At 30.5% G+C, this 26,210-nt stretch overlaps 1 protein-coding gene and 1 long non-coding RNA gene across 2 annotated transcripts; one reads left to right on the top strand and one right to left on the bottom strand.

The window, feature by feature from the left end:
• Positions 1-7,489: 7,489 nt before the first annotated feature.
• Positions 7,490-10,117, bottom strand: LOC133786104 (receptor-like protein 6). The gene has a single exon (XM_062225319.1). It carries the CDS (start codon positions 10,115-10,117, stop codon positions 7,490-7,492), a length of 2,628 nt encoding a protein of 875 aa, XP_062081303.1.
• A 6,034-nt stretch (positions 10,118-16,151) lies between these two features.
• Positions 16,152-16,801, top strand: LOC133783398 (uncharacterized). The gene is made up of 2 exons (XR_009870878.1): positions 16,152-16,256; positions 16,468-16,801. It is a non-coding gene; the product is annotated as an uncharacterized LOC133783398 (long non-coding RNA).
• The last annotated feature ends 9,409 nt before the right edge of the window (positions 16,802-26,210 follow it).

Consider the following 26,210-nt stretch of genomic DNA (forward strand, 5'->3'; position numbering starts at 1 on the left):
ATTTATTAAGTTAAATAAAAATTTAAGATTTATAATAAAAAAAGATACACACATTCATGTTGCTGCTTAATATACATAATTGATATATATTGTTACATAAATTCAATTTAACATTAATAGGGAAAAAACATGAAAATGCGGATTCCTTATTTCTTTCTTTAATAATGAAGATTCGAATATAATGTCTTGTAGTAGAGCTACATGTTGAAGACTTTGAATAAGGTATTCAGTTGTGAGAGTTTTGTTGGACAGGTCAAGTGTCTGAAGCTTCTCTTGTTTTCCAGTAGTACCAGGAATTGAACCTGAAATGGCATTGCTAAAGCAAAAAAAGTACTGATGAGAGACAACCCAAATGGTAAAGTTATTTGGGTTAAATTTATGGGAATGTGTCATCTATTTTAATCATAAGATAGACACTACAATACAAAATTTAAATGCAAACGAGGTGCATATAACAATACAAGAAGAAATAAATAAATAGTTATGAAAACTTACATAGATTCACAATTGGTGAGATTTTTGATAGAATGAGATAGAGTACATGACAAGATCTTACTAGGCAGCCCCCTAATTTGTAAAACGCCTTAATCTAGTGCTTTGTAAAACATTCACATATTCATTGGTTTATAGGAGAAAAGCCACTTATTATAAAGATTTTAGTGGGGTCTTGCTAAAACATGCAAGTTGGGCCCAATAGTTTAAAAAGAAAATATCAGTTTTCATGCAAAGTTCTAAAACAACCAAAAGTTCAAGTCCCACTGATAAGTTTAAAAAGTCTCATTAAACATAACGTTATTAAAAGAAAATGGCGTTTAAAACTGATCACTTCTCGTCCATAGGATACCCCCACGCCATACATACCATGACGACAGAACTCCCTACATCACACACGTGCCATAGAGAACCCTATTTGCTACCTGGAAGGGAAAGTAAGGGGTGAGCTAAAAGCCCAGTAAAGAAGTACAAACAACAAACAAGTAAGATACAACAATTCACAAACACATTCATCCTTCTTTATACATCATAGCATCATTTTCATAATGATGTCATTATCATAAGCATAAACATAATGACATCAACATTAACATCATCATCATAACAACATCATAACATCGTCATAAGATAAACATCATAGCATCATCACAGCATAAACATCATAACATCATCATAAACATTTCCTTGTGAACATGGCCCGCTAACTTGTCCATGTCACCCTTTGAGGTAAACATGATCTCTGGTCATTGAATAACCTCGGCGCGTCTGCCCTTGGAGTTACATCTTTATATCCTTAGTAACTCGGGTTATGTCTTCATATCCTTAGCAACCCCTTTGTTGTGTCGTGTTCAATACACTAACAAACATTACATATAACTCGTTTACGTCTTCATATCCTTAGTAACCTCTTTATTTGATGTGTCACATTCATCATGCTAACATCCATTCATATCATACAACATTCATACAATCCAAACATATCATCATGTTATAGCATTTCATAAATCATATCGCATGGTACATTATCATAAATATCATTTATCCTTAAACAAGCCAATCTTACCATTCATAGCATAAACAAATAGAATTCTATCTAACTTCCTTACCTTAGGTCCAAGCTAAGTAAAATGACAACTTCTCAACGAGCCTATACATGTGTGGTTATTAGTGAGACATGTTGAATGTTGAAATGTGGACATTGAATGCTTATTAATTGCTTAGCAAATCTTGCTTATTTTGGATGCACAAGAAACACGTGATTAGGACATGCCATGAATGTTAAATGTGGGATTGATCAGAGCTTGAGTCTCTGTGTTTGTGCATGCTCCTAATTATGCTAGCAATTGATAAATGAGCATGTTGAATGCTCTATATTCAGATATTTGACATATGATATATGCTATGTAGCATTGCTTACTTGTGTGTGGCATTGACTAGTCAGAATCAGCACTGGTCGCGTGTTACTGACCTAAGAGTCAGAAGCGACATAAGCGTCATAAACGTAGAGCCGATAAAAGATTAGATCTAATCGACATCGGCAATGAATGACTCATATGGGGTATTAATACTGGACCGACCCTAAGTTTGATGAGAATTATAAGCGCTTGACTAGCCAAAGGTTAGTTACTCAGAGCCAGAGCCAAAGGCCTAGGTGACTGTTTTGTCACATGGCTAAGGGAGCGGAATCCCACGTTAGTGACTCTGTGGTCACTCGGTAGGCTTACGTTGATGACTATTTCATCATATACCTATCTTGATTAAGCTAGTGAAATGATCACTTATTTGTTAAAGGTACTGACCCCCTGATAGTGACTTGATGATTAGTCACTCGTTTAAAGGTACCGACCCCCAGATAGTGACTTGATAGTTAGTCACTCGTTTAAAGGTACAGACCCCCTGTTAGTGACTTGTTGATTAGCCACTCGTTCATTACGTGAACTTATTTGCATGCATGATTAAGGCTGTTATTGCTAGACATGCACTTCGTGATTTGATGACATGCTATTACTATTCATGAGCATATTGAGTTTTCTTCTGGGCTTTGGCTCACGGGTGCTATGTGGTGTAGGTAAAGGAAAAATAAAGCTGGACCATCCTTAAGTTGGAGAGCTTAGGTGATGATGTGTACATATGCGGCTGCTCGACCGCCACGACTGAGGGTTGAAAGAGGAACTAGGGTTAAACCCTATTTTGGCGCTTAGATCGGCTGGTTGTAAATATTTTATTGTAATAGACCTTTAAATTATTTTTTTGAGTTCCCAATGTATATAGTAAACGTTCTAATGAAACGTTATATCTTAACCAAGATTTTTAATCCTAAATCACTAATCATACTTAGTTACATGATTATAACCAAATGACTCGATTAGCGAGTTTAACACTGTTTATAAGGCACACTGTAGCGGTGCCTGGAGTTTAGGGCGTTACAATAGGTATTTGGCGTGATACTTTCAATGATATACCAATGTTTTCATTAAATTTAGTATTACTTGATATTTGTTTATAGTACAATACATCATCTACACGTCTCAAAAGTAGTAGATAAACTATGGATAATAGTTGGATTTCTAATAAGAGAAGACTGTCTACCAAGTATATCAATGGCTTGAAGAACTTCATTACATTATCAAGAGATCACTTGAATGATGAGAATAAGATTCGGTGTCCATGTGTATGAATTTATACTTTCATGACTTGGAGACAATTGAGCGTCATATCTTCGTAAAAGAATTTTATACCCACTATGTTAAATGGGTACATCACGGGGAGGATACTGTAGATGAAAGTGATGCTGAGGAATGATTTCAATGATCTTGATGATGTCGATGATGCTGAAGAGAGTGACAATAATTACACTAGTGATGATGATATGATCCCAGCGATTGAAGATTTAACTCAACAAGACCCTACACAGAGTAATTTTGTGAACTTTGGGGATTCAAATCACCGAAAAGAGAAGGAGCACAAATTTTATAACTTATTTGCTGAAGTAGAAAAAGACTTGTACCCTTAATGTAAAAAATTCACAAGTTTTATTAAAAAAATCAATTTGTAGTTAATTCGCAGTAGATTATATTATATGTTTAATAAGATATTATTCTAATAAGTGAGTTTAAGTTTAATTAAATTTTATTTAAGTTATAAAAAATATAATTTTAGTATTTTAGAATAATTATGATTGTAAAATATCTCAAAATATCATATTTTAATTTGTTTAATTATTTATTATTTTAAAATAATTATCATTGTAAAATATCTGAAAATATCTTATTTTAATTTGTTTAATTATTTATTATTTTTAAATAATTATTATGGTAAAATATCTCAAAAATATCATATTTTAATTTTTTTAATTATTTATTTTATTTTATTTAAATTTAAGTATTTATAAATTACAATTAATTATAAGAATATCATGTTAAATATAACAATATTCCGTTAAAGTTGACATTAAAAAATAAAAAACTATTAAAATAAAAAATTTCCTTTATTTATTATATAGAAGAGATATATATATATATAATAAACATAATTAGTAATCATTCAATGGTAAATATTAGGGAAAGTAATTTAAATTGTTTTTCTAATTGCAAAAAACATACATGTTACCGGGTTGGACAAAAGAGGGATATTGGAAGAGAATAATAAGCATAAGACAGAACAAGCGTAAAGTCACCCATAATAGCTTCTTCCTCATCATCTTCATTATCTGTATGTATTTCCAGGTTAGATGATTTGTTAATTGCGTAACCTAGCTTCTTTATAAATATATATATATATATATATATATATATATAAGATGCGAAATGAAAAGACGACTGTACGAAAAATCATCAGTCAATGGAGAAAATCAAGAGGAAATTAATGAATATTCTTCATGCATGCATGTTACAGTATACTAAAAGAGTTGTATAAGGTCTGCGTAGTTAAAAAATCATGATTATATATGTGGACTCAAAACTTCCCATTTAGTTTTTTTTTCTTTTTCGAAGAGTTAATAATATATAAATATCAGCTGTAAATTCAATTGAAACAGAAAAAGTAAGAATGTGGAAAATTTAGAAAATGCAGCTAAGTAATTTATTTTGTACAAAAGTCTTCAATAGTGGAGGTCACAGTCCATTGGGGTCACAGTAGTCTTTAATATACGTACGTAGGACTAATAATCAACTTGGACGAATTAATTAATGCAGGTGCCGCTACTCTTGTATACGCATTTCGTTCTTTACTGGTGCACTTGACCAAATCACATCTACAAACAAAATCATGAATAATAGTTAAATTAAAATCCCAAGTGAGATCCCTAAAAATAATAGTTCTTATATATAAAAAATCCTTTTTATAAAAATATATTTTTTTTTATAGAAATGAAATCCTAAAATTTTGTAGTTGTAAATCGTACATAATAATAACATAGTTAAGTTCATAATAATTGGTAAGCTGACCAATCCTATACTTTTTAGTTTTAAATCTATAAATGAACAAAGAAAAGATCATAAGATATACATGGAAAACCTATAATAGGAGAGTGAGAAATCTCCTATAGAGAGGTAGACTTGCATGATAAAAGTAAAAATATTTTGCTATTGTCTGGATTAAATCTTAAATTATGAGTAAATTTGTGTGTTTGTGTGTGTGTCTGTTTAAGTGGAATTTCTTATGAAATGTTTTATAGAATATGGATGAACACTATTAGTTGAATGAATTAATGTAGAAACTAACAAAGTTATTAAAGTTAAAATTAAATTTTAATTTTTTTTAATTTATTTAAACTTTATAAAAACTTAGATAAATAATTTAATTTTTTTTAGAAAGAAAAATAAACTTTTGACCTGAAATAGTACTATAGTTTTCGGACAAGGACAAATTATAGGAGAAAAAAATCATGCGAAGAATATAATATATATAACTTCATTGTTCTTCCATTGATTTCAAAGAGGTCAATTAAACTTTATTTTCTTGGATTTGGGTCAAAATGTGTCCAATATAGCACTTGCCCAGTTATTTCATAAATTTGAACGGTGGAAAACCAAAACCATTTGCAACTGGAGATATGAAGCACCAACTATATATTCCATGGTAATTAAATACATATATTAAGATTAAAATCAATCTTCACAATTTTCTAGTTGTATATGCAAATAGAGAATTGTTAAGGGTGCACAACACAACAAAGAGTTGTCATATTGTTATTGTTATTAGTGCAATTCAATATTGGATCCTACTTATTTGAATTTAATAATTATTATGGAGTATCGCTAACTAATCATGATGTGCCACGTCATATGATGTTGGATATCTTAAGATGTCAAATAGCAACACTCTAAAAAAATATTCTAGATGTGCCATGATATTCTAGCCTTGCTTTAATTAAGAGAACCTAATTAATTATGTTGAAAAATTCAGCATCATTTGTCTGTCTGCAGAATTTATTAGTAGATCTAGAATATATAGATTGCCGGAGAGAGAATGAAAAATATATTTAATTTCTAGTTGTTTGATATAAATATATATATATATATATATGTACAAAGGAAAAAAAATTATTATATTACTCTCATTCTTTTGAAAAAATAATTTAATTGTTTGGTATATAGAAACGAGAAATTTTTTGTAAGTCCCATTTGTCATCGTGAATAAAAATTAGCTGTCTCAAATTTCATATCCTTTTATTGTCCCACCAATAAAATTCCGAACAGCTGACTTTTATTCCATTATTGTTCTCGCTACTCTTTTTTTTTTTTTTCCGACTAATCACTCTGTTTTCCTTTCCACTTTTCTATCGTATACTTTCTCTCCTCTCTTTTCTTCTTTACCAAACATGGGATAACTCAAGTCATCTTACTTATCAGGAATAGTTACACGATTTAAGAATAAGTGATATGAATATCCTTTCATATAATAATGTCATCAGTTAGCTGTCAAATTAAAATGCTTCAGTTGATATTTAGGTCAAGTTTATAATTTTCTTCAGTGTGAAAGCATGCACATTATATATTCCACATCGATCTGTGTATATATACATGTACCAACTTAAATATTTAAGAGAAAATTATTTGGTAAAAGCGTGTGACTTTAAATTCCACTGGTAAGGTTTTCTTCTTTCCTTTTTTTTTTCGTCCAATGAAATATGAAAGTTGCACAGTTCTTTTTTGTTTTTTTGTTTTTTTTAATAGAAGAAAGTTGCACAGTTCTAAATTAGTATAGTTTGTATAAAATTTTCTTCACTACACAAAAATGATATTTCTACAATTTATTCTTCTACCGGGTCCTTTTTTCTCACTCGATCATAGTTCCTTGAATATTAAATATTTTCAAATGATAATATGTGTTGCATGATTTTCACTACTACGTTTTGAAAGTACTACAATATTTATATATATAATTCATAACTACAAATAAAATAGATTTAAGAATATATTAGGAAACGTGAGCTATATTTAATTAGCAAATTCAACAGAATTGACTAAAGATCTAATTACAACACAAGTTAATTTAAAAAATATTACAACACACTACCATTTTTTTATATATTCAATAATACGGTTGATATTTTAATAAAAATTATTATTGTAATAATTAATATAATACAAAATTCAATCTTATTTGTTGTACTTATTTGATATAATACAAATTCAATCTTATTTGTTGTGCATGCCAAACGTATCATTTTAAGTTTCTAATAACTTCTGAATTTTTTCCATAAAATTTATTGTTATCTATACATGCATTTGATTGCTATTTGATGTAAAAATGATAATGCATATTCCAAGTACGTACGATCATTATCTTGGATTTTTAAGTACTGAATAGTGTCTATAATAATATCATATATATACTTTTGAACAAAAACTTGATACAAATAAGAAATGCGAGGATATTTCAAAAACATAAACTACTATACATAAGAGCACAACAAGATCTATGTAGAAGTGGAGTTAAGTATCAAACCCCACCAAGAGAAAGTCACATCCTTATTTGGTTCCTTCTTGCATCAGCTTCTTATCCTAAAGATCATCACTAACCGATTCATTGGTCTTCTTGCAATGATAATTTTCTCGACAAATGGTCCAATTAAGATTCCACATCCATATCCTATTGCCACAACTTTCCAATCAAATTGAAAAGGAGAGCTTGACTCTTCTTCAGACGATGGAAGTGGTGGTTCCAATAATGGCTTGGAGTGTTCACATTGGTTTGATAATGGAATACCACATAATCCCAAATTTCCCTCATAAGAACTGCTCTCAAATCTACTGAGATGGACTTGTGGTATTGACCCTGAGAGGTGGTTGTGTGAAACATTAAAGTATTGAAGGAAAGATAGTTGGTCTAATTCATAAGGGATCTCCCCTGAAAGAGAATTTTGAGAAAGATCTAAGGATTCCAACTTGGCTAGATTACTTAGTGATGATGGAATGGCACCTTCAAGAAGATTATTGGATAAATCAAGAGAATGGAGCCCCTTTAAGTTTCCAATGACTTGAGGAATTTCTCCATCAAATTTATTGTTGGAGAGATTTATGACTGCAAGTATATTTTGGATCTTCTCATAGTATCTGTACATGCCTTTGATTGCTATTGTTGTGTGGAAATAATAATCCATAATATCCAAAGTAAGACTAGCCTTTGATTTGTCTTTGAAAGGCATTGACTTCATATAATCAAAGTCTTCAATTGAATGATTCATGGCCTTCCAACTTTGTATGTATTTCAATGGTAGTTTTCCAAAGAAGTTATTATAAGATAGATCAATTATATGCAACTTTGGAAAATGAAGGTTTGTTTGGGGCTCCCCTATAGCTCCATGAAACCCATTTGCATGGAACACAAGAACTTCCAACTCTGGAAGAACCCCTAACCAATGGGGGAATACATCATTGAGCCTATTTTTTTCCACATTGAGGTATCCAAGCATCATACAATTTGTAAGTGATTTTGGTAGTTTCCCTTCAAATAGATTATAGCCTAAATCAATGATATTTAATTGGTTTCCCTCTGTAAATTCGGGAATGTGTCCAGAAAAAGAGTTGTTTCTAAGTCTTATCACCCAGACTGACTTACTAAACTCACCGAAACAATGGGGAAGCTTACCATCCAACTTATTATGGGACAAGTCAAGGACTTTAAGACAACGAAGATTGCATATTTTAGGTGAAATTTTTCCTACCAAAGAGTTTTTATAAAGAGATATGGTGTGCAATGTTCGTGATATGCTCATGTTTAACATCCAATCTGGGATTTCACCACCAATCTGATTACGATTAAGTTTCAAAATCTCAACTCTTTTCTGATGCCTAAGAAAATCAGGAATATTTCTTAAGTTGCAGTTGGACAATTGTAGTGAAATGAACTGTGGAAAAGTTTCATTTGTCCCAGGACTAGTAAGCAGTGAAAGGTTGTTTCGGGATAGATTAAGAAAAGAGAGGTTTTTCATGCCAACAAAAATGTTGAAATCCACAAGGCCACTGAAATTATTATCACCTACAGAGAGGTTTTTCAAATTTACTAGTTTCGAAAATGACGAAGGAATTGGACCCCTAAATTGATTTGAGGAAAGATAAAGTTCGACGAGTTGGGTTAAGTTTCCCAAGGAAAACGGGATTTCTCCCACAAAGTTATTTTCAGAAAGGTCAAGAAAAGTTAGTTGGTTTAGCATACCTATAGAAGCTGGAATGACTCCTGAAAAGTTGCAGCCACTTGCATCGAACTCAGTCAAAGAAGCAAGTTTCTCCATTGATGAAGGTAGCTCCCCTGAAAATCCAGTCTCTCGCAATAGCAATACCTTAAGAGAACTCTTATGGTTAAGTGCTCGAGGCAATCTTCCACTGAGATCTTTGTTAAAGCACACACTGAGAAATTGTAAGTTTGGAAGCTGAAAAATATCAACCGGGAATTCACCTATTAGGTCACAGTCCTCCAAGAGTAGAGATGTCAAAGAAGATAGATTTCCCAACAATTTAGGCATCGCCGTTGATATTTTAACATAACTGAGACGTAGTTTCTCAAGGCTTGTCAAGTTCGAAAATAGTTTTTCCAACATGGGCTTCTTGAGTTCCAATAGATGTTCTCCAGAAACTGGATCAGCGTTGAAGGACAAATCAAGAGAAACTAATTTGGATAGTTCTGAAACTTCTGATGGAATTTGGTCTGAGAAGACTGAGCGTGATAGGTTGAGATGGGTGAGCATAGAAAGCCACTTGATAGCCGTTGGAATTCGGGAGTAGTTGAAATGGTTGTCTGCAAGATTAAGTCTCCGCAAGTGAACTAATTTGAAGAGGCTGCTATTCGAGTCAAGAGATCCATAGAGATAGCTGCTGCTGAGATCAAGGCTGATGACACGACCTGTGATTTCATCACACTCAACACCATGCCACACACAACAATTTCTTGTCTCGGATTTATTGGTCCAGAAGGAAATCTTTGAATAAGCAAGAGAATCACTAGAAACAGACATGTTAATAATAAAACTTTCCTTGAACTCCAACAATGAAGCACTTTCTTCATCATGGCAAAATGGCTGCGAGAAAGAGAAACGTGATAAAGTCAACAAGAAAAAGAGGTATATGATCAGATTACAAACAAAACTATTGAAACTGAAGCAAAGTATTGATGATCCCATCTTATAACTAATATTATATCTGCAGTGGTTTTATGTTTCACACTTTGAGATGAGCGAAGTAGTAGACTGTGCTCTCTGCTATTTATAGGAAGAAAACCTTTAGTCTCTCATTTTATAGGATCCTGGCTTTGAAGATGACAATTAGAAAAGGTTATTTACTTACCATTTCGACCAATAATGCGATCCAATTGACAAAATTGCTAATGTTACGACATGTATATGCCGCTTTCACACCATTTCTACACTTTCGTTTTCATTAAAATGGAAATTAATTTGAATGTTATTGCTTTATCTCCCTGTACTAGGTCAAGTCGTTTGCTTTAAGCTTATCAGAAATAGTTATATGATAGAAGAATATGTGAACTGAATTACTTTCAAACCTTTAGTGTGAAAGTATTAAATTAATTATCATCCACATCAATCGCTGTAACAAGCTCTTCTAGGACTTATATAATTATATGTATGTGTACATATCGTTTTTCGTGGAGTTGTGTAAACTCCAAATTCACGGTTTGACTAATATGTCACAACTTGTTTAGACTGGTGGACGGTATTATATATTAATTAGTCAAGAAAATCGAAACATATTAAATTAGAATTGTGTGCATGACCGGTGTGCCTTTGCTATAATAATTATATATATATATATATATTAAAATTATTCATTAGTTTTATATCATCATTACGTATAAGTACTAAAATAGTTATGGAAAGTTTTCTCAATAAAAATATTTTTGGTAACTTTATATTAAATATATATATATAGCATTAAAAAAGCAAATTATATCCCGACAAAAAAAAAAGTAAATTTACTTATTATTTAGCTTTGAGAATTTTATATTTTATTTCGTTTATATGATATGAATTTATGTATATAGACAAAAATGACAAAAACAATGTATTTTCTCTATATTTTTAACAATTATTTTTTAAAAATAATTTTTTTTAGCTTCATGATTCCTTGAAAAATATATATATTTTTAAGAGAAAAAATGAATAAATTCTTAAAAATTAATTATTAAAATAATTTTTTTATTAAAATTACACATGGTATTATTATTAATTTTTTATAACCATTAGATATAGTAATTTCTTTTAATCACCAAAGGATCTTAGTATATATATCGCTACCTTGTGTGTGGCCAGGTGTACCTTCGCTATATATAATAATTAAATTATGCTTACTACTATATTGTAGAATTATAAGAAATGTATTGTTGTGAATTCTTTTTCTTTGTGGTATTTTTTTTAGTCATGGTGATTGATGATCCTCTCTCTATAATAATGGAAATTACACTAAAATGCATGACTAATAGTCAATTGTAATAAAATTCATACATAAGTCCTACTGAGTCGGTGCTCCAACATCAGGATCATCGGGTGGTGGTGGTGGGGCAGATTGAGATCCCGGGGTGATACAATGAGTCCGGACATGCTCCTCTAACTGTCGAAGACGCTCTCTCATCTCAGACAACTCTTCATCTCTAGTTTGTGAAGGACGAAAATCAAATGGAGTTCGGTCCCTTATGTTAAGGATACGTCCATATCCTTTCTGGTGGCCCCGTCGTTTTCCGAAGACATTTTGTACCAAAGATATGTCTTCATCTTCAGGCGCACTCGAAACTGGTGTGGAACTCTCAGTATCAGTTGCCTGTGTCTGCTGTGTGTCGCGGTATGCACGCAATTCCTCCTGTGATACAATGTATAATGTAATTAAAATTTTGAAACAATTAAAAATTTGAAAAATGTTAAAAAAAACTTAACGTACCCAAGTATTTTTTGCTGTCTCTGTCACCCACCCTGTGCCTGATTTATGGTGAGTATCCATCCAGCTATCCGGGATGGACTCAAGTTGCCCAGTCTCTAAATTGCGCTGTCACGTACATATATTTTTATAAAATTAATAATTAAACGTAAATAAGAAAAATAAACTAAAAAATAATTAATTAACTAACCTTTTTATAGCGTAAGGCTGGGATTGACTGAGAACCTCCATAGCTAAGCTCTTTCAGTTTCTTTCTATTTTCCTTGTTGACCGCAGAACGTTTATGCAAAAAGTTATCGTTAGTAATATATTTAATTAAGATAGTTAAGTTTAGCAAGAAATTAATACCGTAATTTCTGGGCGACGGAAAAAATCAATTGCTTTTTGCCACTGCGTATCCGTGCAACCACCATAACGATTTTGTGGCCCATTAATCGTTAAGTGCTCTTTAATATCGTACTTCCAGTCAGAATACTTTTTAGCACACGAAGTATCAATGCCTCTCAAGATCCCAGGCATATGCCCTTCTCCATATCTAGTACGCCCAATATCAAACAAATCATCCTAATTTACAAACATTTATTAGTAAATATCATATATAACATAAAATGAGAATTAACATAAAAATACATAAACTACTTACTTCCAAATGTCCAAGTATTCTTTCTTTCGAGGCATTTGGTACTTTTGACCATTGAGGACAGTCCGGATCTGTGTACTGTCGAACAAGTAATCCGAGCTCTCTTGAGAGGCAAATGTAAGAGTCTTCAATGACTCACCCTCTCTAAACGGGTCTAAGGCTTCTTGTGATGAACACTAAAAAAATATAATATTATCACTATGTGATAATAACACTATTATATCTTTGGTAATAATTTCTTATTACCAAAGAAAAAAATAAATATAATTAAATATGTTTTTTTAATGTCTTATGCTTTTTGAAGTTAATTATGTTGTTTTATGATATCTAACTATAATATATTTCAGTGTAAATATTATTAAACTTATTTAAATTTGACATATTAATTTAGTATTTATTAAATTACATATTTTACTTATGCTTTATTGAATAGTTTGATTAATTTAAACAAAATTTCTAAAATTTGTTTAAAATTTATTTAACTACTTTAGGATTAATTTTTATTTTTATTAAAATTTAGTTGCATAATGTTAATGTTAATTTTTTTTAATCTTAATTTTAAAATATATTATTTATATAAAAAAAATAAATTATTCAAAAATTGAAAAAAAATATTAAAAAAAATACAGAAAAATTAAAAACAACTAACAAATAATATTAAAAACATATTTTTTTAATTTTAATTTTAATTTTAATAATGGTTTTCTAATAATATATTTGTTAATTTTATTTAATCAGAACTAACACATATTTTTTTTTTTACATATTAATTTAGTATTTATTAAATTACATATTTTACTTATGCTTTATTGAATAGTTTGATTAATTTAAACAAAATTTCTAAGATTTGTTTAAAATTTATTTAACTACTTTAGGATTTAATTATTACTTAAATTATTTAATTAATGTTTATTTTTATTAAAATTTAGTTGCATAATGTTAATGTTAATTTTTTTAATCTTAATTTTAAAATATATTATTTTACTTATCAATTCACTATTTATTAAATTAGAAATTTTATTGAGTACTTCTACTAATATTCACAATATCTCTAAATTTTACAATTCTAAAAAAATATTAAATATGTTTACTAATATGTTTAATACACATAAAATTCACCAAAACAACATAGAATTTATTTAAAAAAAAATACTAATCAATCATATAACAATTTTCCAATTCCTAATATCATTTTTACTAATACATATTTTGAAAACCTAAAAATAAATACATTCTATCTAATATAATAATTTCATATTTTTATTAAAATTAATATTATATTATTTATATAAAAAAACATAAATTATTCAAAAATTGAAAAAAAAAATAAAAAAAATACAGAAAAATTAAAAAAAACTTACCAATGCCTTCAATATCTTGCTAGCAATCTCTTTAGTCCAACAAAAACCGAATACCCAACCATCAAACAAAAATTACAAAATATCATTATACAATTTCATAAATATATATATATATATAAAATGAATAAATCGTTAGAATTACTTTAAGATTTATTACTTATTTAAATAAAATTTCAGGATTAATGTTTATTTTTATTAAAATTTGGTTGCATAATGTTATTGTTAATTTGATTTAATCATGATTAAAAATATATTATACAACTTATCAATTCACTATTTCTTAAATTATAAATTTTATTGAGTATTTTTAATTCTAAAAAAAATTGGGCAGCATAACGGCTGTATTTTCATATATCCCAAAATTTAAAAACCTGCAAATAATACATAAAAAAATATCCAGTCGCAGAACATACACAAAGCAATACAAATACATTGTAAATGACTATATAATTTATAATTATTACTCTAAATTTTATTAATTATTCAATTTTCTATTTAAAATATCATAATTCTACTAAAAATTAACAACAAAAACAAAGCATCAATATTCATCAACACTAAGAACAAAAAAATTAACAACAACAACAAAATTCAAATTAAATAAACAAAACTCACTCTAATAATCAAAATTTATTAACCAAATCTAATAATCTAAAACTAAAATTATTTAACTCAATCTAAAAAACAAACAATCAAATATTAAATTTTCATATAAACATATATTTATAACTAAAAGTCAAATTATATACCTAAAAAATAAATTATTAAATTAATAAATTTTCATACTAATAAATTAATTATTTATCATAGGATTAAACTAACTAAATCTTAAAACTATATATGTATTTTACAAAAATACTACACAATATATTATTTCCTCTAAATTGGATATCACTAAATTTTTAACTAATTTTCATCACAAATTATTATTTTTACCTATTTTAATTACATAATCAGAAATTATATATATAATATAACAAATAACAATATATTAACAATATTAAACAAATTATAAATAAAACCCTAAATATATTTATGCAAAAAATATAAATAAAACCAAAAAATTACAAAGAAAATGTGAAATACCTCTAAAACCGCTGGTATACAATGCAAAACCTGAAAAAAAATACCACGAAAAACTCATTATAAAAAATCAAAACTGAAATTTTTTTTAACAATTTATACACAAAAAAAAACTGAAATATTTGTAAATAATTACCTCAATAAGCCTTATAGCCACTTAAATCGCCTTTGGAAGGGAAACTTTGACCAAAAACAAAGTTTGTGGGGGCCGAAATCCAGGAAAACAGAAATGGGGGGCGGAGAAAACTGGTTTTGGTTTTTTTCCGTTTCAGAGAAATGAGCTCTCTGTTTGGGGAAGATGAAGATTATAAAGACCCTATACCGAGAACATGTTCTCGGTATAGGGTTCTCGGTACACAAACTAAAATGAAATAACCGCATAAAAAAGGCGGGAGTCTGAATTAACTATACCGAGTACACGTTCTCGGTAAAGACCTCGGTAAAGACCCTATAGCGAGAATATGTTCTCGGTATAGGGTCATCGGTACACATACTAGAATGAAAAAAACCGCGTAAAGGAGGCGGGTGTGTAAAAGATCTATACCGAGAACTTGTACTCGGTACGATGTTCTCGGTATAGGACGTTTTTTTTGTAGTGTCAGTTTGGCCCCTTTTAAATCAATGGAAGAACATTCAATGAACTTAAATGTTATAGTCTTCGTATGATTTTTTCCTTTCATATTCGAAAAGTACTATTTCAGATGTAAAAAATTAAAATGAAAAACTTATGAAAATAACAATATAAATGTTTGTGATATCAAAATGAAAGAAAAATACTAAAAAGTTTAAAGTTCCACAAACAATATACGTCATCAACTGATATACCGGGTTTTACATAAAAATTAATTCATTTTATTTTTAAATAGTTTCATTTTTTTTACTATATGTATCTTACATTCCTAATCAATTGTATAATTAAAGAAGTAATGTATTCTCACTGTTATATTTACTGTTCAGCGTTATTATGTTCTAAATAAACTAATAATGAAAGGCCTTTTCATAAGTAGGAAAGAAACTCAAGATTTTTTAATATGATTTTTCTAGCACGCGCTTAAGTATACACGTACCTAGACTTTTCGATATGTACGTGTGAACTTGTCCTCTATCTCTCTAATTATATATATATATATATGTGTGTGTGTAATAAAGCACAAAATATATATTACATCGATATATATATATATATATCATTTGCTTAATAGTGGTGGGAGATGGGGTTCTCTTCTGTCATTCGTTTGATGATGATGATCATTCTTATTATAGCAGCAAATAACTATTTTATCACTGGAGGTGCCTAAATATATAATTATATATATATAGTGTCTGCTACTTTCTGCATAATATATATTATTTAGTGTAGTTTACATATTAATTAATTCGTTCGATCGAATCGGGGGATTATGCTATTGTTTATGCGAATTGATAATAAGCTTTTGCGATCTCACTTGGGAATTTTATTTAATTTTGATCGATACAATATATAATATATATTTGTTTGTAGATCTGAGGTCGAGTGCGAAAGTAAGGCCACCTACACGTCCACCTGCACCGGTAAATAACCAAATGCGTGCACAAGTAACACCACCTACACCAACACCTGGTTCAGATTCAAGATAGCTAGGCCATTACTAGTCCAATCAAGTTATTTGAATTTGGCCATTGTTGTATCTTATACATTATGTCATCTTCATTCATGTTGTGAAATCTTCTAGTAGTAGCAGCAATGCCTTTTGTTTGTTGTAATAACCCACTTTTCTTTGGAAATTAGTTGTAATCTGTTACAGAGTTGTTAATTCTCTGCTTATAAATACAATCATTTACTCTTGTGATTCTCACGTGAGCTTCTTCAATATCAATTCCTTCTTGAGTTTCTATTCTCTTTTGAGTTTCTTCACTTGGTATCGGATTCCAGACGATCATGGCGTCCTCATCTCCAGCTCCCGCTTTGGCCTCTGCTGCTACTTCTTCACCTACTTCTCGTGCCTCCTTCTCACCTTTTGCCTCTACTGCATCTCTTGGCTATCTTGAAGGCTATGTGTTTAGTACAAAGTCTCCTCCACCGAAGACTGCCAAAATCACAGATAAGAAGGGAGAATATGCAACAATTAAAATCACAGATAAGAAGGGAGAATATGCGCATGAGCTGGTTGCTTTCCTCTCTTATTTCGTCGATTCTAAGTCAAGTGGTGCAGTGCAAAACCAGTAATGAAGTCTGGCGTGCTCTTGAGACTTTGTTCTCGTCCAAGGGATAAGACCGACTTATGCAACTTAAATATCAGAGCAACCAAGAAACGATCCAACACAATTTCTAAGTATTGTGCTGATTATCGTGTGCCAGATGAATATCTTGTGATGAACATCCTCAATGGATTGCCTGTGGAGTACGATGATGTGATTAATAACATCTTGAGTAAACCAGATTTGAGTTTGCAGGAGGCTCAACCGATGCTACTCAGCCAAGAAACTCAACTCCAGAAGTGGTCTGCGACAATAGTGGTAGATATTCAAGCTCACTCTGCCAGTCCTAATCGTGCCCATGGGGGTTCAATCCTGCTCGTGACCGAGGACGTACTCGTGGTCCATACAAAGGCAATGGTTCAAAACCGATTTGCTTATTTCTCAGATGATTTTAGATTTCAATGGCATGTTTGCTCTCAAACAATTGGGTTCTCTTCATTACTTTCTCGGCATAGAAGCCTATCATGATGCTTTTGTTATATACTTCCTCCAGTCCAAATATGTGGCTGATCTCCTTCTCAAAATCAACATGACTGGTGCAAAGGGCTGCTCTACGCCAGCTGCTGCCCCTCGAGAGACCCTGTCTAGAAGTGAGGGGGAACTAATGGTTGACCCAAGTCTCTATTGCAGTACTATCAAAGCCTTACAATATTTGACCATAACACGTCCCGACATTCCCTACATAGTGTCAAGCTTGATATCGTGGAGCTCCAAAAAGCAAACTGTAATTGCTCAGTCTAGTACCGAGTCTGAGTATCACGCATTAGCACATGTGACTTGTGAAATTGTTTGGATTCAAACTCTTATTAGAGAAATGTGTATATCTATTCAAGGAATATCAATTATGGGTGCAATTTTAATGGTTACTATCTATGCTTACTTTAATATTAACTATTATATTAACATCAATGATTCACATTTATTGTTGTTAATTAATATTTCTAAAAATAAATTTTGATTTTTTCAAATTTTTGAAAGGGTTACCTGATGAAAAATGTGTATTTATTATGAAAATATAATATTTGTAAATTTTTCATTTTTCAAATGTATGTCAATTTTTAAATATAGCTAGTGTCTCTCATTGATTAACAAATGTATGATTGGTTCGCGATTAGAAAACTGTATTTATGAAAAGTGGTATTCTGAAATGAAAATATGAATTTAGTGACTATAAATATGTTTCTGAAAATGTGATTGTATTTTTTAAAAGTGGTATTCTGAAATGAAAATATGAATTTAGTGACTATAAACATGTTTCTGAAAATGTGATTGGTTCAATGTTAGTAAACTGTTTTTGAGTTTTAAAAAACTGAATCTGTGATTGGTATTAAATTTAAAAATATAACAGAAACTGAATACGTGTGATTTTGGAAAATAATTTCACAAAACTGAGAAAACAAGCTTTTCTCATTTTCAATTTTCCTTAACAAATTTTGAATACAAATTTGAATTTAATTTTTAAAAACAGTTTACCAATCAAAGATTATGATGAGTCCTACTAATTTCAAGTATTCAAAGTCATAAAATTGTATTCTAGTTAGATACCAATCAAGCCCTTACATATTGGTGACTTATTATATCAAGTCACTATATTATCACATCATCATAATTTTTAGTAGGCATTTATTAGTAATAATTATTTAAAAGTCTTCCATATATATTCGATAGTCTTCTTGCGTGAATTTTAGTGGCAACACTTTACTAATAAATATCTAGACATAATAATTTAGATAGGCTAGAAAGGTCAATTTTGGCGACTTCCAAAGTAATCAAATAAATTTGGAATTTTATTTGCTATGTGGAAATTAAGTAATTAAGATTAACAAAAGTCTTGTAGAGACAAAGTCTTTATATGCTGGTCGGCTTCATAATTATTATATAATTTCCCAATCAAATAGTTAGACTTTTGCATTTTTCATGTTTTTTCTCGTTGCATCATTATATTTTCGGAACCACCACTACTAAAAAAAAAATATATATTTAGGGCTAGTTTTAGGACTCGCGGAGTTTAAGCCTTTTATTTGAGAGCCTTAAAAAATGTGGTTTTTTTTAGGATTCGCAATAAGTTTTATTTTTAATTTTTAAAAAATGAATTGGTACGATGATGTGATTAATAACATCTTGAGTAAACCAAATTTGAGTTTGCAGGAGGCTCAGCCGATGCTACTCAGCCAAGAAACTCAACTCCAGAAGTGGTCTGCGACAATAGTGGTAGATATTCAAGCTCACTCTGCCAATTTTGCTCAGACACACAACAAAAGTCGTTGATCCAGTCCTAATCGTGCCCATGGGGGTTTAATCCTGCTCGTGACCGAGGACGTACTCGTGGTCCATACAAAGGCAATGGTTCAAAACTGATTTGCTTATTTCTCAGATGATTTTAGATTTCAATGGCATGTTTGCTCTCAAACAATTGGGTTCTCTTCAATACTTTCTCGGCATAGAAGCCTATCATGATGCTTCTGTTATATACTTCCTCCAGTCCAAATATGTGGCTGATCTCCTTCTCAAAATCAACACGACTGGTGCAAAGGGCGGCTCTACGCCAGCTGCTCCTCGAGAGACCCTGTCTAGAAGTGAGGGGGAACCAATTGTTGACCCAAGTCTCTATTGCAGTACCATCAGAGCCTTACAATATTTGACCATAACAAGTCCCGACATTCCCTACATAGTGTCAAGCTTGATAGCTCCAAAAAGCATACTGTAATCGCTCAGTCTAGTACCGAGTCCGAGTATGGCGCATTAGCACATGTGGCTGGTAAAATTGCTTGGATTCAAACTCTTATTAGAGAAATGTGTATATCTATTCAAGGAATACCAATTATGGGTGCACTCTTAATCGTTATTATCTATGGTTACTTTAATATTAACTATTTGATTAAAATCAATGGTTTACATTTATTGTTGTTAATTAATATTTCTAAAAATAAATTTTGATTTTTTCAAAATTTTGAAAGGGTTACCTGATGAAAAATGTCTATTTATTATGAAAATATAATATTTGTAAATTTTTTATTTTTCAAATGTATATTAATTTTTAAATATAGTTAGTGTCTCTCATTAGTTGTAAAAATCATTAAGTATGTCAAAAAAATAACAAAATTCGAAATTAATATAGAAAAAAATATTTACCTATTAGTATCTTACTATATCAAGTCATTATATTATCACATCATCATAATTATTAGTAATCATTTATTATAAATAATTATTAAAAAGTCTTCCATATATATTCAATAGTCTTCTCGGGTGAATTTTAGTGGCAACACTTTACTAATAAATATCTAGACATAATAATTTAGATAGGCTAGTTAGGTCAATTTTGGCGACTTCCAAAGTAATCAAATAAATTTAGAATTTTATTTGCTATGTGGAAATTAAGTAATTAAGATTAACAAAAGTCTTCTAAAGATAAATTCTTTATATGCTGGTCAACTTCATAATTATTATATAATTTCCCAATCAAATAGTTACACTTTTGCATTTTTCATGTTTTTTCTCGTTGCATCATTATATTTTCGGATCCACCACTACTACAAAAAAGATTTTTTAGGGCTCGTTTTAGGACTCGCGGAGCATAAGTCTTTTATTTGAGAGCATTAAAAAATGAGGTTTTTTTAGGACTCGCAATGAGTTTTATTTTTAATTTTTAAAAAATGAATTGGTAGCCAAGGCTCCCATTGGAGCTCCGGTGACAGCGGCGGCGCCACCACCCTTCGACGCTGGTTCGAAAAAACAGTGATTGGCTTTTGAAACCTAAGGCTTGGGGAATGTTGTGGTGGTGGTGGTGGTGGCGGCGGTTCTTCATGGAACGGAATGTGGTGGCCGGATTGGAGGCAAAAAGTTTCGGACTCAATAGATTCTAACGAACACCAAAAATGAAATCTGATAACTTCTAACCCGATCCTTTGGTTGGGTTTTGCTCGCATGAAAGTGTTGAGTATGATGGTGGTGGTGGCTCGACTCACAACAACCCAAGGTGGTCGGAATCTCGTTGAAAAATTTGGGAAAACCCAAAATTGCAAGCTTCGTTGTCCGTCTTAGGTGGCGCGTGAAGGATCGAGCTCGCGGGGGTCGAAGCTTCGGTGGCCTCCGAAGCTCCCTGGCTGACTCGTGTTGCTGGTGGCAGCAGGGAAGGCAGTGGTCGGGCTCTGCAAAGTATTAGGCGAGAGAGAGGGAAGGAGACTTCGGGTTGTGGGAGAGAATCCGAGAGAGAAGAGAGAGAAAGATGAGGGGGCTAAGTGGGAGATAGGGTTTTTTTTTTTTTTTTTTAATTTAGTTATTAATAAAACTTTATTTTTTTTAGGACGCACATCATTTTTTAGGGCTCGCATTGCGAGTCTTAAAAGAAATTAAATAAGGACTCTCAACGCGAGTCCTAAAAAGTCTAGGAGATTGGAGGGAATTTGTGATTTTTTAAAATTCAAACTTTTATGACACACATAAATTTTTAGGACTCGCAATAAGTGTCCTAAAAAGTCCAAGAAGTGTTTGTTAAAAAAAATTCAAACTTTTAAGACACACATAGTTTTTAAGACTCGCTCTGCGAGCCCTAAAAGAAATTCTTTAAGGACTCGCAACGAGAGTCCTAAAAAATCCAAGAGCTGTTTTTAGGACTCGCATCTAGGTGAGTACCCTCAAATTATGTTTTTGTAGTAGTGCACTCATGGCTCGATTATATCAGATGCCACACTCAAAAAACAATTGAAAATATATCAATACAACTTTATTCTATTTATTGATCAATAGCAGCTATATTGTCAAAAGCCTTATTCTTTAATAAATATAAAACTCATCTAGTTAATTATAACCCATCTAGTGAATCATTGTAAAAGAATTGGTGAGTTAAAATAAAATGCATGATCCATATTCTTATTTAAAAGCCAATAAGTCAAAAACATTATTATTAGAGATACACAGATAATTAACAATATATGCAAATGTGTAGTCATGTTATCGCAAATGCTTTTGAAATTTTATCTGTCACAATGCCGTGATAAATAAGTCTTGATAATTATTGATTAATAAATAATATATATGGAAGAGTTTTTAATAATTATGTATTAATGATAATTATATATTCTTTTTTATTGAGTCATACTAGTTACATTTTTTGTATGTTATTAAAACTTTCCACAACTTGTTAATTTATAAATATAAAAAATTGAATTAACTATTTACCAAAACAATAATTATAATTATATTAATCTCTTTGATTTTATTTATTGTCAAAAATATTTTTTACCTTTTTAGTTGATAGATTTCCATAAAATAATTGTTAGCTTAATATTAGTCAAAAGAATCCACTTAAGTTTCAAAATATAATTAAAAAAATAACTAAAGTGTAATTAACATAATCAGCCTGACAAAAATGTATTTTCAAAATAGAGAGTACATCAGAGACCCAAAATAGTATGAAATCCACATTTTGGTATAGAAATTTTGTACAAATTAAATTTATTAGCTGCATTTTCCAAGTCCCACTACTTTTTTTTTTATTTGAAATTATGTCCCACTACTTGCTTCACTATGTTTATTAGAGTAATCCATCTTCATTTTTCAACTAGCTAGACAGTGGCCGAGGGGCCCTCCAATAGGAAAGAAACTTAAGACTTTTTTTATAAAGAGTGTTGTTATTTCACATCTTAAAATGATCAACACCACATCATGTTACACATTGTTTAACGATATTATATAATATTAATTAAATTCAAATGTGTGAGACCTAATATTAAATTATACCAATAACATTACGTCACATCTATGATGTTGCTGCTTAGCAATTCACATTCATATATGTATATGTAGTGTGAACTTGTCATTCGTTTTATGATGATGATGATGATCATCGCTCTTATTCTAGCATCCAATCACTATTCTGTCACTGCAAGTCCGTACAATAATTTATTAGTAAGCTTTAGTTTTTATTTTAATGCATTAGCACATGTGGCTTGTGAAATTGCTTGGATTCAAACTCTTATTAGAGAAATGTGTATATCTATTCAAGGAATACTAAAGGAATACTAATTATGAGTGCACTTTTAATGGTTACTATTCATGGTTACTTTAATATTAACTATTAGATTAAAATCAATAGTTCATATTTAATATTGTTAATTAATATTTCTAAAAATAAATTTTGATTTTTTCAAATTTTTGAAAAGGTTATTTGATGAAAAATGTGTATTTATTATGAAAATATAATATTTGTAAATTTTTCATTTTTCAAATGTATGTCAATTTTTAAATATAGCTAGTGTCTCTCATTGGTTGTAAACAACATTAAGTATGTAAAAAAAAATAACAAAATTCAAAATTAATATGAAAAAAAATATTTACATATTAGTGACTTGCTATATGAAGTCATTATATTATCACATCATCATAATTATTATTAATTATTTATTAGTAATAATTATTAAAAATTCTTCCATATAAATATATATATATTCAATAGTCTTCTCGGGTGAATTTTAGTGGCAACACTTTACTAATAAATATCTAGACATAATAATTTAGATAGGCTAGTTAGGTCAATTTTGGCGACTTCCAAAGTAATCAAATAAATTTAGAATTTTATTTGCTATGTGGAAATTAAGTAATTAAGATTAACAAAAGTCTTGTAGAGATAAAGTCTTTATATGCTGGTCGGCTTCATAATTATTATATAATTTCCCAATCAAATAGTTACACTTTTGCATTTTTCATCTTTTTTCTCGTTGCATCATTATATTTTCGGATCCACCGCTACTACAAAAAAAAATAAATTTAGGGCTCATTTTAGGACTCACAGAGCGTAAGTCTTTTATTTGAGAGCCTTTAAAAATGAGGTTTTTTCTAGGACTCGTAATGAGTTTTATTTTTAATTTTAAAAAAATGAATTAGTAGCCAAAGCTCCCACCGGAGCTCCGGTGATAGAGGCGGCGCCACCACCTTTCGACAGTGGTTCGAGAAAATAGTGATTGGCTTTCGAAACCTAAGGCTTGGGGAATGTCGTGGTGGTGGTGGTGGCGGTGGTTCTTCGTGGAACGGAATGTGTTGGTCGGATTGGAGACAAAAAGTTTCGGACTCAATAGATTCTGACGAACACCAAAAATGAAATCCGGCAACATCTAACCCGATCCTTTGGTTAGGTTTTGCTCGCATGAAAGTGTTGAGTATGATGGTGGTGGTGGCTCGACTCACAACAACCCAAGGTGGTCGGAATCTCGTTGAAAACTTTGGGAAAACCCAAAACTGCAAGCTCCGTTGTCCGTCTTAGGTGGCGCGTGAGGGATCGAGCTCGCGGGGGTCGAAGCTTCAATGGCCTCCGAAGCTCCCTGGCTAGCACATGTTGCTGGTGGCAGCAGGGAAGGCGGCGGTCGAGCTCTGCAAAGTATCAGGCGGGGGAGAGGGAAGGAGACTTCGGGTTGTGGGAGAGAATCCGAGAGAGAAGAGAGAGAAATATGAGGGGGCTGAGTGGGAGATAGGGTTTGTTTTTTTTTTTTTTTTTTTTTTTTAATTTAGTTATTAATAAAACTTTAATTTGTTTTTAGGACACGCATTAGTTTTTAGGGCTCACGTTGCGAGTCTTAAAAGAAATTCAATAAGGACTCTTAGCGCGAGAACTGAAAAGTCTAGGAGATTGGAGGGAATTTGTGATTTTTTAAAATTCAAACTTTTAAGACACACATAAGTTTTTGGACTCGCAATGAGTGTCCTAAAATGATTCTTTAAGGACTCGCAATGAGTGTCCTAAAAAGTCTAAGAGGTGTTTGTTAAAAAATAAAATTCAAATTTTTAAGACACACATAGTTTTTAAGACTCGCTCTGCGAGCCCTAAAAGAAATTATTTAAAGACTCGCAACGAGAGTCCTAAAATATCCAAAAACTGTTTTTAAGACTCGCATCTAGGTGTGTATCCTAAAATAGTATTTTTGTAGTAGTGCACTCATGGCTCGATTATATCAGATGGGCCCACACTCAAAAAACAATTGAAAATATATCAATACAACTTTATTCTATTTATTGATCAATAGCAGCTATATTGTCAAAAGCCTTATTCTTTAATAAATATAAAACTCATCTAGTTAATTATAACCCATCTAGTGAATCATTGTAAAATAAAATGCACGATCCATATTCTTATTTAAAAGCCAATAAGTCAAAAACATTATTATTAGAGATACACAGATAATTAACAATATATATGTGACAATACCGTGATAAATAAGTCTTGATAATTATTGATTAATAAATAATATATATGGAAGAGTTTTTAATAATTATGTATTAATGATAATTATATATTCTTTTTTATTGAGTCATACTAGTTACATTTTTAGTATGTTATTAAAAGTTTCCACAACTTGTTAATTTATAAATATAAAAAATTGAATTAACTATTTACCAAAACAATAATTATAATTATATTAATCTCTTTGATTTTCTTTATTGTCAAAAATAATTTTTACTTTTTTGGTTGATACATTTCCATACAATAATTGTTAGCTTAATATTAGTAAAAAAAATCCACTTAAGTTTCAAAATATGATTAAAAAAATAATTAAAGTGTAATTAACACAATTAGCATGACAAAAATGTATTTTCAAAATAGAGAGTACATCAGAGACCCAAAATAGTATGAAATCCACTTTTTGGTATAGAAATTTTGTACAAATTAAATTTATTAGCTGCATTTTCCAAATCCCACTGCTTCTTTTTAAAAAAAAATTATGTCCCACTACTTGCTTCACTAAATTTATTAGAGTAATCCATCTTCATTTTTCAACTAGTGGCCGTGGGGCCCTCCAATAAGAAAGAAATTTAAGATTTATTTATAAAAAGTGTTCTTATTTGACATCTTAAAATGCTCAACACCATGTGAGGTGACAAATTATGGTCATTTAGCGATATTTCATAATATTTATAAAATTCATATATGTGGGACCTAATATTGAATTGCACCAATAACGGTACTTCACATACTTGTATGTTGCTCTTTAGCAATTCTCATTCATATATGGA

This window comes from Humulus lupulus, chromosome 6, assembly GCF_963169125.1.
Source record: "Humulus lupulus chromosome 6, drHumLupu1.1, whole genome shotgun sequence".
NCBI classification, from domain to species: domain Eukaryota; kingdom Viridiplantae; phylum Streptophyta; class Magnoliopsida; order Rosales; family Cannabaceae; genus Humulus; species Humulus lupulus.